At 36.2% G+C, this 14,341-nt stretch overlaps 1 protein-coding gene across 1 annotated transcript; it reads right to left on the bottom strand.

Annotated features, from left to right (window-relative positions):
* Nucleotides 1-511: 511 nt before the first annotated feature.
* LOC113226027 lies at nucleotides 512-10,873 on the bottom strand. Its single transcript, XM_026458532.1, has 3 exons — nucleotides 10,752-10,873; nucleotides 5,087-5,318; nucleotides 512-1,312 (listed from the first exon to the last, which is right to left on the bottom strand). Exons 1-3 carry the CDS (start codon nucleotides 10,758-10,760, stop codon nucleotides 1,155-1,157), a joined length of 399 nt encoding a protein of 132 aa, XP_026314317.1. The 5' UTR covers nucleotides 10,761-10,873; the 3' UTR covers nucleotides 512-1,154.
* Between the last annotated feature and the right edge of the window lie 3,468 nt (nucleotides 10,874-14,341).

Here is a 14,341-nt window from a genome sequence, read left to right as displayed (position 1 = left end):
TGGCATTTATATATATACAGGGTGACAGGTTGAATTAGGCGAATGGATAGCTGATACCCATAGCGAATATATAAAACAAACTACGTTATTTTAAAATATTTTTCTCTAAGGAAAATACTGCCTCTAGCATTTTGTAATACTCTGCGCAAGATCGAGGTCCGCACGCTTTGTGTGTAGGGAAAATTGATTTTTTAAAATAGTATTCTTTAAGTAGGGAGCCTTGATACGCGGGAGTTCAATTGCCTACCGCTCGGTTGTTCTATTTCATAGAGTAGCCCAAATTAAGAGTGTGTTAGTATTTATTAATGGCAGAATTTTTTTTCTCTTATCTTTAGGGGTGATTCTTTTTACATATTCGGATTAGATATCAGCTACTCGTTTGCCTTTTTAAATATTTATCTCGTTTAACCTGTCAACCGTTGTAAATAACGCACACACTCGTTATCAACTTCATGCAGTCGAGATATTTGATAGCGACTTCACGCATTGACTGCATGAAGTCGAAACCGATTTTATGAAGTAGAGATCGACTGTATGCAGTTAACGCGTCAAGTCGTTATCAACTCCTTGCAGTCGAGGTCTCATGAAGTTGATTACGACTTCACACAATAACGCATGCAGTCAATCTGTTAGCAGCCTTAGCGCGGTCCCATTATGTTATGACGACAGATAATCGTGCAGTTTAAAGTATTGTGCCTTGTATTATTAAATGAAGTCATTCATATAGTAAAATATGATTAACTGTCTTTCATGACTATTTTGACGTTACGACGACTGATTGTCGTCATAATGGGAAGAGCTAGACGACTATCGTCTGACTACAAATACAAGGTCACGATAAAAATGTGACGACAGATAACCGTAACTTCAAACGATTCTGTCGTGCAAATGACAACGCAGCTGTCGTGAACAATCTAATGAGAACAGCTAGACACGACAGTCGTTAAACGTCCACGACGCAGTCACGTCAGATAGTCGTGACATTCGAACTGGCTAGATGCGACAGTCGTCCAACGATAAATAAAACGTTACGACATAATGGGACGAGATCTGTAAGTCCGACAGTTTAAGTAGTTGCTAGGACTAGTGCTAGCTACCCTCGGGATAATCCTGCATTCGACTGGAACGTCAAAATTTGTAAATCAATTGGTGAACTAGTAGATTGTTTCTGAAACTGCTACGCGTTGATGGCGTCTATGACTTTGGAGGCCTTGGTTGGTTAATTTGTCACGACGTGAAGCCTGAGAACGGACGCGACGTCGACCTACTGCTGAATGAAGATGTGCAACGCTGCGACGACGATCCAGTAGAGCTGGAAAGTACAAAAATAGTATTTACATTTCTTTTGGAATGGAAATCAATTAATTCATCTTTAATATGAAATATAAGTAGTTAGTTATTTTTAAATAAGACATTTAACGTAGCCCCGCACTAGGGAAACTGTATCGCGGGTGTCATGGGCACACACATAGGTAGACAACCACAAATTACACCCAAACTCACGAGAGAAATACATGTAGACCATACAAATATTTCTCCCGGCCCGGCAATCGAACCTGGCACCTCTGCGTGGCAGTTCGGCATGGTAACCGTTCGGCCACGGAGGCAGTTTCTGGTAATATTATCCAAATATTAACCATAGACTAAAATTATTATTTTTTGAACTTTGACAAATATGCGTGTCAATACATTTTGTGCTATATAAACTAATTTATAAATTAACGCTTTTTGGTACGGGTAGATGAGGTTAATCCTAAACAAAATACGTGAATATCCGGTAGCATCCACGAAAATTTGTGCAATAAGCGTCATTTAGTTATTTGTTTGTTATTTAGAAATTACAGTAGCTTTAATAATAAACTTATTAATTAATTACAAAAAAGCTATTTGGTACTCATCGCGATTTCTGGTAAACTAATAGGTACTAAAAATTAGAGATACCACGATAACGCTCACGGCCGAAGAGCCGAATATTCGGCTGCGGAATGTTCGGCGTAAGATCTATGCATTTCACGCGCGACCTGTTACATCCGACCTGTCTCATTGCGCTGCGTGCGTAGGTAACGGTAAAATAATCGATACATAACAATTTCCGGACCTGTTTTGAAGAAGTCGCTACGGTAATATACAAAATGATGAGGATGTGGAAAAAAGTTCTATTGCACATGAAATTGAATTTTATTTCAAAACTACTCGCCTAGATCCATCTCTTACTAGTTTGTGCCTAGATCGGATTCCTTACAAGTGGTGGTTAGCAAACGCAAAATAGTGTCCAAGCCTGTCAAAATTTGCTAAGATTTATCTATAGTCTCCTGACAGTAGTGTTTATAGTGAAAGGCTATTTTTAGAAGCAGGACTTATTTATGAGGAAAAGCGCAATCGTTTGTTACCAACGAATGCTGAAAAAATTGTTTTCATTCATTTGCCACTCTGCCCCTCTGCCACTGATTGATTTTGAGTATTAAAACAATAATTTGTGATTTACATTTTCGTGTACATTTTTTTTGTGCTTTTTTCATTATTTGATATTTGGTATTCGGTCGAATACTACGACAATTCGGCCTAATACCGAATATTAAAAAAAGTGTCCGAATAGTAGCCGAATATTCGTGGCAACGCTTTGTACCGCGATTAATACTCCTCTTGAAATACTGGTCCATGATAATATAGTCCTGAGAGGTTGTTAATATTTTGTAAATAACGCTGTATTAAATTGGTTGCTATATGACTCGCCATACCGAATTTCGGGTGCGTTAACTTAATTCACCTGCATTAGCTCACCTAGGTGCATTAAGTAAACTTTTAATAAACTTAAATCACCTGGGTGCATTACTCAGAACACTCATCGTATTGTATCCTATTTGTACGGCCCACTGCTTAGTAGAGTCTCCTCTCATGCGAGGGTTTAGGCCGTAACTCGCCATGCTAGTCCAATGCGGGTTGGGGACTTCATTGTGAACCTTCTTCGACAAGCAGGCGTATCTGCACCATGTAACTAGTTGAATCCTGGCGTCCTTAATTATCGTGGTGAATACAGTTTATTTTTATGTTCATCTAATGCACCCAGGTGTTTCAAGTTTACTAAAAGTTTACTTAATGCACCTAGGTGAATTAAGTTAACGCACCCCGAATTTCGTGATAAGGCGAGTCGGAGGATAAGCGGAAAAAACTGTTTTGCTAGATGAAATGGTTTAAGTATTTTAAAAAAATATATATATTAAACAATGGTCTTACAAAAAATACACGAAACAGCTAAGGATATTGTGTAATGTGTTACACGATAGAATGTACTTTATCCGATCATATAAAAACCTGAAAATAGGGTAAAATAAAAGTCTAAACATCTAACTTTGCACATTATTTTTATATGGAGATATTTCTCTTTAAGTTCTACCTGAGAACCTGCTAAATTTTGGTTTTCAACTGAAGCCCTAAATATGTTATTAAATTCACATTTATCCCAAAATTTTAACGGTCTCTGAATATTTACTAACTGTCGGGTTTCGGATGTTTTATTTTTTTATTTCAATGTATTGTTGGTTCTTCTCTCAAATTCAATTTGTTATAATTTGCTATGAATATTCTTAATTCAATTCAATTGATCTTCTCAAAATATCATATTTTCTCAAAACAATATAGGTAAAAGTTTGATAACAAGTCTTTGTAGTTGATGTTACAGATCACTGTGTAACAGAGGAAGTTGAGAGCACGGAAAATCAACTATTGAGCTGTTAAACTTGCAAAAGCAGTAGGCAAACTTCGAACAAAGGCCGACATTTCAAACCTACCTAGTTTCCCGACGTTTCAGCTAGTGCAACCTGGCCGAAATGTCGGGAAACTAGGTAGGTGTGAAAAATACCTATTCGCATGTAAACGCGTTTATTCCCGTTTCCAAATGTTAGTACAATGCAACGTGAAAATTTAGTAGTATATAACAGAACAGGATCAAATATTATTTTTGACTATCAAATATTTATTTAGTATGATTATACATAATGATAGTGTTACCTTGAATGCAGTTCGTTTATAATAATTTCGTGTATATATATTATATACTATTATGTATATAAATATAATACAAAATATCGTTTATTTAAAAAAGTGCACATTTACAATAGATCAATGACATCTTTGAGGCTCACATGATATTATTCCATAAGTTAGCTATTGCCTAATAGTCTTCGTCACTATATCATTCTAAAGACCTTTAACACAAAATCTATAGCGATATTCAAAATTTATTGATTGATAGTAATAGGACAAGCACAACCAATTATCTACAAACTTCTATATTTCCAGCTTACGTTTCCAATCTAACCTAACCTAACCTTTATTTATTATGTGAGAGTTTAACGATAACTGTGGAACTACTAGGTGTAAATGCCTACACCAGATTAAATATAGAAATTATCCGGGTTGGTTTCGTATAAAATCAGATAGGCAATACATTTTGAAAACAAACAATGCCGAGTGGACTAAGTTCTGTTACTTAGTCGGTTTCAAACTTATTGGACTGAGGAAATGATGGAGATGACTTACGTTAAAAGTAGTTTTAATTGAAAAGTCATATTACAAAATTGAAGAGCATTGGTTAGATAAAGATGTATGGAAAGACAACATGAGTCTTGGTTCCACACAATTATGATTCAAAGTGTATTCCATAGCGTTTAAGTTTATTTGAAAAGAGCAATGCCTAGAGTTTCTTGCGCGTTCTTCTCAGGGAGGTCAGCATAGTGAACGAACAGTCTAGCTTAATGACGTTTTGAAATGTAAAAAAAATTTAAAATAAATTATTATTTCACTTTGATCTTGACTTCGAAAACCTTCTAGAGATAACTCTACCGTTTTAATTTTGGTGAATGTTACTCGACACTCTCATCTGATAAACTACAATATAGGTATGTATACAAGCCAGCACAGCAAGCTACACATTGACATATCTTGTTCCGTTGCAATGGAGGCGACTTTCGAACAAAAATGTGTAGTGTGATGTGCCGTTGTCCGTACATAAACTTTACAACCAAACGGCTGGCTTAAGTTGTAACCTGACTTGCTGACTTTTCAAAAAAAAAAAGAAGAAACTTACAATTTTTAAAAGCCTTCGCTCGTTCCCTTCCAAGTACAGTCTCTAATCTGGCTTCTTCGTCTTCTCCGCGCTTCTCCAGCGAATCCTTACTGGCTTTTAGCATTTCCTGGTAAAGCTGCCATTCTTTGGCCACTCGAGGATCGTCTGGATCATCTACCGTCTTTTTCATGGCGAGACCCAGGGACTTAGACAAGAATTCAGGTTCTAGGTGCGAATTCCGTGGTACTATAGTCTGCAATATACAACACAAGAGTATGAATGTACTACATTGCCTATTATTATAAAGATTTTAGTAGCACTTGATCTCCTTGAGAAAGAGTTCGTCCAAGTACGTACTTAAATAGGTAAGATTACAACCTTACCTACTTAAGTACCGCTGCCAAGCAGTAATGTCAGTATAACTGCGTTCCGGTTTCGAAGGGTAAGGGTGCTGGTGAAATTACAGTACATGGGACTTGTTAACTTAAGTCTCTAAGGTGACGGGCGCAGATTTTCGCGATTTAAAGCTCTGAGTGGCGCTGCAACGTTATGGACAGGCGTGTCGCTTACCACCAGGTACCAGGTTACCAGGGGTACGACTAGTTTGTCCCATCACTTGGTATCATAAAAAACTATTGTATCATGCGGAAATACTAATAAGAGTGACAATATAATTAACATGATAGATAGGTACTTCTGTAGTTGGTATTTGTTACGGTAGTTTAGGTAGTAATTCGGATTGTATTGTACTTTCGTATGTTAATCTTTTCGTACAAATGTGATTAGAACAACTTCTTGATTGTTTGCTAAATATGATTAATTTTGTCGATAATATTGTGTGCTTATTTTTTAACCGACTTCAAAGAAGGAGGAGGTTTTGTATGTATGTTTCACGATAACTAAAGTGTGTGACATTCATAAACATCAATAACAAAGTAGAATCATAAAAATCTTGATGATTCTATTTTTGTTGGAAAGAGGATACATCAGTATTGATCCCATTTAAATTTGAAGAAAATATTCCACCTCAAAGGGTGGCAACTACGGAATGAATCCGGTTTCGCGCACTTTCCGGTAACCGATTTCAATAAAACTTGGCGAATAATGTATTCCACGAACATTTAAAGTAGGTGTTTTTTGTATTCTGTACGGAGATTAATCAGTAACTCAGTTTAACACAGCTTATAGTAGCTAGTGTTGCAATTAACATTAGTTGGCTTCAATTTCATTTATTTCCCTTATATGAATTATAAGAAATACCAAAGATATTTACTCAACAATTGTACGTTCTGTTTTGCGCAAAAATGTACCTAAAATATTATTATCGATATTATAATTTCTTGAAAAAACAGATAGACGTTGAACTTTATATATCTTAAAACCTGCACTATACTTAACATTATTATAGAATTCAGGGAAGAATTGGTGAATATAGAAGACTTCATCGGTCTATTATTGGTTTAATATTGTATTATTTTTTACTCATCTATAACAATTCTGCAGGAGAGACACCATTAGAGCGAGATTTCTTAACTTTTTTCTAGTCATAGACCTTTCACAAAATTTTAAAGAGTCCACGGACCCTTTCCGAAAAGACGAAAACGAAGAAATGCTTGCGGGTTACACTGACACGCATCTCGCTCGTTTCAATAATGGATAGCCGAAAATTCAAAAGGCATAAAAATTCAAAAAGTTCACGTGCACCGCACCTGTTTACTCACAACATATTGTACAACTGGCCATCTTGGATTCAATTGACAAGCGTGCCAAGAGTCATATAGGTGACTCGGAAGTAGTACAGGCGAAGCTGCAGAGCCTTGAACAACGCCGTAAAGTTGCCTATGATTATCGGTATTTTACAGGATATATCACGGAGAGTGTGCGATGGATTTACACGATTTAATTTCACCTTCTTCTTTCCATCATCGGGGGACTAGACGTACGCTTGGGTTCCACCTCTATGTTGTGAATATTCCAAAGATTCGCACGTAACGCTTCCACATTTATATGGCGAACAGCTGCAAAGTGGAACTTCCTGCAGACTTATTCCCTGAATTCCATAACTTGGGCCTTTTCAAGGCGAGAGTGAATATTGAAAATTGCCTGAGTCATAGAGGATCTCGGTAATAATCGGTTCTCAAATTATCGGTTCACGAGTCATCAAGTAACATACATTCAAAGAACAATACAGTCGAATTCAAAACCTTCCCCTTTTTTGAAGTCGGTTATAAATGAAAAATTAGAGAGCGTTATCAAGTTAGGAATTTTAATGTGATGGATGTTTGTAACTATCGTACTTTTGTTTCCGTGGTTTTGAAAAGGAAAATGTTTACGTTAGTGTCGTATGAAGATATTTATTAATCATTGGGCACTCTCGACAAATATTTATACAGGTGTAAATTTGAGACGGGGCAGCAAGGCCAGCTACCTTAATCGTTGTAGTTACAGGAAAACGGTTCTAGAAGACTATCCATGAATTTTGAAGATATTTTGATTGGCATTCACAGATTTTGAAAAAAATGGTACAGTCAGCCAGATAAAAGGCAATTTTCACAAAACTTTTTTTTATGCCATTCGATCCGGTCTCTGGTAAGGATCAATAGTATCTATGGGACCCATTGAGGTAAGAGTATAGAGTCAGAAATTAAAAAACCTTTTAAACACATTTTTAATGAAAGCTTTTTGTTAGAAAAGAAACTGGCCACTACTCTACAAATAAGAATTAAGTAATAAAACCAAATTGGAAACATATCTTTTTTTTTTTGAAACTGTTTTGTTAATAGCGAATTGTCACTTTTAGTACGATTTTTAATCAAAATGTTCTCAAATGTGGAAACAAATGAATTGGAACACATGGTCCTATCAAATGGCCACAGCGCAGCCTGATCTGACACCCATTGATTTTTTCTTTGGGGCTATGTAAAAAATGAAATTCATAAAAAAAATACAACAGTGTTCAACAATTGAAAGACGCAGTTACAGCAATTTTCAATGGAATCCATCCGAGTAAATTTCAGCCGCTACTTGCTCTTTGCGGAAGAGAGCGAATCAATGCATCTGCCAAGGTGGCAATCAATCCGAGCACTTACTATCATAGATTATTTATGTTATTTTGCTTTTTGTTATTGTTTTTATTTTGAAATACATAATACGTTGTCAATTTGTTAGTTTCCTTAACTACCTAGAATAACTGATTACTAAATATGTCCCTTCAAAATGTATGGTAAAAAGTGTTTGCTGTTTCCGACATTTCGAGTACTCTTACTTCAGTTGGTCTCATAGATACTATTGATCCTTACCAGAGACCGGATCGAATGGCATAAAAAAACAGTTTTGTAAAAATTGCCTTTTATCTTGCTGACTGTACAATTTTTTCAAAATCTATGAATGCCGATCGAAATATCTTCAAACTTCATGGATAGTCTTCTAGAACCGTTTTCCTTTAACTATAACGATTAAGGTAGCTGGCCTTGCTGCCCTGTCTCAAATTTACACCCTGTGTAGTATACAATACACAAAAGATTACTTGCAAAAACGTGTTGCCAGAACAGTTGCACGCGCCATATTTTTATTAACTGTCGGTTTCGACGGCGAGCCGTGACGCGAGCCGAAGGAAGGTTACTTCTCTCTCTTCCTTTCCAGATGGAGCTACTATGCGCGGAGCGGCTACTGGAGGTTTCCAACGTTATAATAATTTTTAGTACGTACCTACGACTTCAGACGAGAGAGTGAGTGACTTAACATTTTTAAAAGTCAATATATTTTGCGATAAGATAACGTCACAAAAATAAGTAATATAAGTAATATTAGGTGCCGTGTCGAAAAGTTCATGTAACACGACTTCCACACGTTTGCGTAAGAAATTGATTAAATTATGTCCGTAAAATATTTAGTTTTGTTGGAGATAGGTAATTAGTGAGATGGAAAATTTCTATTTATTCAATCTCAATCAAGTATATTGATATGTATGTTTTTTATGATATTTAATAACGGGACAAATAAGTCGTATCTGGTAGTAAGAGACACGCCTGTCCAAAACAATTGCAGTGCCACTCGGATCTTTAAAGATTTTTATGCGTTGTGCGTGTGTTGTCACCCTGAGACATAAGTTGACAAGTCCCATGTACCTGTAATTTCACCAACACGCGCCTACCCCTCAATACCGGAACGCAATAATGCTCACATTATACTGCTTGGTAGCAGAAATGATTATAGGTAAGATGGCAATACTTCCCTGGACGAATTCTTTCACAAGGAGCTCTACTACTACAGAAATTGTACCTATTATACATATCAAAACGCTTCTCGTATTATGTAGGTACACATTTTGATGTACACGTATCTTAGAAAGTTAGATAAGTAGTAATATGGACATTTCTCCAAAACCGCTCAAAATTTTCTGCGTCTATGCACTAAACTTCACTTATTTATCAAAACAAAAATTTACAAAAAATATAGTGTATAACATAGGACGAAAGCCATGAGCACAAAATTTTGCCAATAAACCTTTCGGACCTAATGGAGAAAAATCCGAAATGCCTAAAACCTGACAACGGTAGCCTGCCCCGAATGCAGAATCCAACACAAAGTATCATTTTTCTCAAAATTGAAATCGTATATCAATATTAAATTCGGTGGTCATTACTAATCACGTTTATACGTCACAAGTGAAGCATATTAGAAGCGTTGCAATTCGTCCATCCCGCCCATGCGGCTGGAGAGAACATGTGGGTTATTTGATGCCGATTTTAGGCCTTTTTGCGTGTTAATACCTAATTCGGTGGTTTTGGTCCAGGTTGATTTTATAATTCGGTGTGTACAATATTTATACATGCATACAATATATATTTCAAAAACTAAATTTTATGGTTGTATCTAATATTTTTTGTAATATGTGTTGTAGCAACTAAAATATAATAACAATTTATTGGTTTTGAAAGTACTGATGTTTACGAGTAATATCAAATTATATATATTTAGAATTTCGTGACATTGGATTCGGTGGATTTTATGCCACCGAATTCAGAAAAACTTCCACTGAAATCGGAAAAAACTGCCATCGAAGCCATAATCCTTGAAAAGCAAGAATTTTATGGGATTTTTCATATAAATGTTTAGTTAATATTATTGATCTTCACAATTTTATATTGCTACTTGATTCCTGCTAAAAATTAATAAAGAAAACCAAAATAGAAAAGAAAAATTGGAAATCAAGAAGATGCTAGAAAAGCAACGATAAAGAGCGATCCAATTATATATGAAAGGTTTGATGAAAAAGACAGACAGAAGTAAGCGAAGAAAAAGCGGAAGGAAAGATTTTGAAGTTGCATGAATTATCTCGTCAGGTATAAAAAGTAATAATTATGTCATGAACTGTTAAGAATCTAGATGCCCAATTAACTTATGTCTTAATATAAATAATCCTATGTAAGTTTGTTTTTTCCTTCCCGCTCAATGGTTTTCCCGAAATAAAAAGAAAACAATTCGAACACCGAAGCTAAAAAATTTAGCCCTTCTAGGAGAAATGCCCATAGACATATATCTATTATGAGTTTTAAAAGTTTGTTATGACAAACACGACAAATTCAAACATTATACTTTTTATTTTAGCTTCACATAAAATTTTACATTAAAATATGTGTGTAAATAGTCAAACTATGCAATTGAGCGATGATTAGGTACTTACGTATGACATGTATGGCACAGATTACATAAAGTACAGGTGTGAAAGATACAACACATTTAAAAAACTAGTATCTTAACAAGTCAAAACTAAAATTAAAATTAATATTGCACTTTTTTAATCCAAAATAAGTACATAAAAATGGAAATTTTATCGCAAATGTTGAAACTGATACCTCTATAAATGAAAAGAAAATTAAAAAAAATGTCACTATCCATGCGGCCATCACTTCGTGTCACAGAAATTATTTAAAAAAGTAAACCACTACTCGACTGCGACGCAGGACGACAGAATCACTTCTGAAGAAGCGTATTCAATTGTTCAGCGGACAATGGTTTAGAAAACACGAGCAATAATCAATTGACATTGTATTTCATAATAAGAAACAAGACAAGTAAACAAGCAACAACAATTAGCAGTAAAATCGTTCTGATCAAAATATTGTTTTCGTATAGGTATTATCTATACATTGGAAGAATAAGCCTCCGTGGCCGAACGGTACCCGGACTGCCATGCAGAGGTCCTGGGCTCGATTCCCAGGCTGGGAGAAATATGTGTAAAACCTACATTTATTTCTCTCGTGAGTTTGGATGTCATTTGTGGTTGTCTATGCTATATTTAAAAACAACAGTTACAAGTATTACAAAAAATCCATTCCAACTAAGGACATACAGTTTTCATCGCGATTATTAAATTTAGAATTAAAGCAAGTGCTAATTAATAAACTAATCTGTCCGAATCGACACCAGTAGGGCTAACACGACAGGGTGCGACTTGCGGGAGAGCGACTTAAAGCGCGAGGTACTGCTATTGTCGCATAGAATATCTCGCGCTTTATATCGTTCTCGCCCATGTCGCGCCTTGTCGTGCTAGCCCTACAGGCTTCGTATGTTAAAGGTAAAAGTTCCCTCAACTTGGGATAGTCTAAATCAGGGTTCGAATTGATAATTATCATTGATAAAATTATCACAATAATTATCTTGATAAAGATAGGCTTAATAAACTTTAATATTTATCAAATTAATTGGAGCAACAACATGCCACCGTCGTATATACATATAATATCGTAGCATGTATTTGTTACATTAACGTGTATCAAAATGTGTAAAATATCAATCTCACAAAAGTCACAAACCGCATCTATTTCCCAAAGATTTTTCTTCGTAGTTTTCTCAGTGTTTTGTCATTTTAAGTAAAAAATTAAATAGTGAAAACTGTGAATCATCATGGATAATTATCGCATATATATTGCATAATTATCAGATAATTGTAATGATAATTATCAAAGAAAATAAACAGGGTGCACGAAAGGCGCCTCACGGCACAACGTATCTTGGTACTTGGTACTTGGTGCAACGGGCTGGTATCCGCAACTCGACGACAAAGCGCCTATTTTGCGTGTGGTGGGTGCAGGGTCCTACTCGTGCCACCTAAGCTCCTCCAGGAATCTCAGCAGCCTCCTTGGTTTGCTGAAGACTTCGGGGAGCGACCTTGGCACTCCAAGGTATTTTGCCCTGTAGTTGGCCACGCCGGAGCATGGACCATGACCCGTTAGGGCGGCAATTAGAGTGCGAATTAAGCTCTTGCCTTTTATGTTTAATTAGTATTTGAGATAGACTGGCATTGAGCGTTGGGAGTGCTTCCCTCGCCTGTCTACAAACCGTAAGGGTGGTCCATGTATTATTATGTGAAGGCACAACGTATTCCTTTTTTGTACGTCAATCGTACGTTGGGCAACAGTCGGCGATTGGCAAATCTTTTCACCATGATGGCAAACATTATGGTGTATGCCATCGTTACGATAAGAACAAAGAAAATAAATATTTTGATAATTTAGAACCCTGGTTTAAATAATCCCCTTGGAGAAGATGTATCCCAGTAGTGCTTGGTAAAGGAGATCCGCCAAATCCCATACAAAATTACCCCAGGCCCGGCGCCAAAATAATGTAACTCAATTTTTAGAGTAAAAATAGCAAAAATATTATATAGTTTCGGTATTGCTAAATTCACATGCTAACATTGTCTTTTTGCCTGTTGAATTTTAATAGGGGCTCTTTGTAAAATTATATTTTTTAGAGAAACGTCGTCATTTTTGGCGGATCTCCTTTAAAATATTTTCGCCCAATATGAAGGAAGAATAATTTATTACATACGTTCGGTTACATTTTACATACTATGAATTAAAATACCTATTCTTTTACTAAGCGTAAATAACAATCATCTATTGTAATTTTGCTACAATGTAACTGAGAAATGAAATTATCACAACTAGAGATTTAAAATTATAAACACTTGCCTATCTATGTATCACAATGTAGGCACGTTATGAGACTGCCATTTGGTTTTTCACTGTGGCGTCGTTTAGAAAACTGTGAGTAGTTTTTGCAATGAATTTCAGTCGAGAAAATTTTCGTTCCATGATTTTCTACGATTTTCGATGTGACTTAGGTCAACAAGAGAGTCGTCAGAGACTTCAATTGGCGTTTGGTGATCAAGCCCCATGTCGTAGCTCTGTCTATTCGTGATTCAGTGAATTTAGACGTGGACGTGATCGTCTCAATGACGATGTAGGTACATGAAGTTCGGCCGGGGCGACTGCGGTTATCGAGTATTTATTACTGATACCGTACGACAGCCGATTGAAACTGACAAAAAAATTACTTGTGAGCAAATTCTGTGTTGCACTGGAATTAGCGAGGTGCAAAAGATATTGCTTGTGCATCTGAAGGTTCGAAAACTTCACAGTCGATGGATACCGCTTGATTTAACGGAGTGCCAGAAACGACTGCGTGTGGTGCCGTAAAATTATATAAAAGTTTTATGGCGAAAAGTGACGATACCTGGGTGTACTGCTTTGAAGCGGAAAGAAAAAGCCAATCCGCAGAATATGTCTTTTTCAATTTGAAGATTGCCGACGAAAGTTAAGAAACGTCGAAGCACTGGTAAGAAAGTGGTTGCTTCTTCGGCAAATTAGGACTTTACACTACTGTAGCGCTTGAAGACCAAAGGATAGTAATTGCAGATTGCTATGTAAACACCTGCTTGCCCAGAGTGTTAGAAAAAGTTTGCGAAAAGCGTCCTCGAAGCAATATCGTCCTTTACTACAACAACGCCTCTGCTCATCCCGCTAAGGTAACGAATGCGTATTTGAAGGCCTCAAATGTGGAGCTTGAAAAGGTTGTAAACCCTGATAAACCGTGACCAGGTTCACGGCAATAAAATAAGAAAACTTCAGGTCCACGGAAATTTATTACAAGTTGTTGGCAACAGAAAAAAGAGGCTGTAACAAAAAAAGGTATCTAAAGACAGGTACAATAGTACAAAACACTCCCTTACTTAATTCCATACGGATATATGCTTATGGATGAATATAAAGTAGACACTTACCCCAAAAGGGCCGAGTTATATAGAATTACAGATCGATATTAAAATTAGCACATGATTAGTAGTAGCCATTACAAATCTGGTAAAGGAATAAAAATTAGACGCAATTGAAATTGAAACAGCACTATACGATGCCGCGTTCGAGCAGGGAGTGACAATAAAACGAAACAAAATCAGAATGGCGAGGCAAAATAAAAATTATTAAACAA

The sequence above is a fragment of the Hyposmocoma kahamanoa genome, unplaced genomic scaffold (assembly GCF_003589595.1).
Source record: "Hyposmocoma kahamanoa isolate Upper Pololo Valley unplaced genomic scaffold, ASM358959v1 180, whole genome shotgun sequence".
Classification (NCBI taxonomy): Eukaryota; Metazoa; Arthropoda; class Insecta; order Lepidoptera; family Cosmopterigidae; genus Hyposmocoma; species Hyposmocoma kahamanoa.
The sequence above is the reverse complement of the archived record's forward strand: the minus strand, read 5'-3'. Positions and strand labels throughout refer to the sequence as shown.

What these genes read in the sequence shown, in the direction of transcription:
- LOC113226027 (XM_026458532.1), bottom strand. An exon ending in AGCGAAGGCTTTTAAAAATT is followed by an intron (nt 1,313 to 5,086) that starts GTAAGTTTCTTC and finishes TGTACTTTCCAG; the next exon opens with CTCTACTGGATCGTCGTCGC.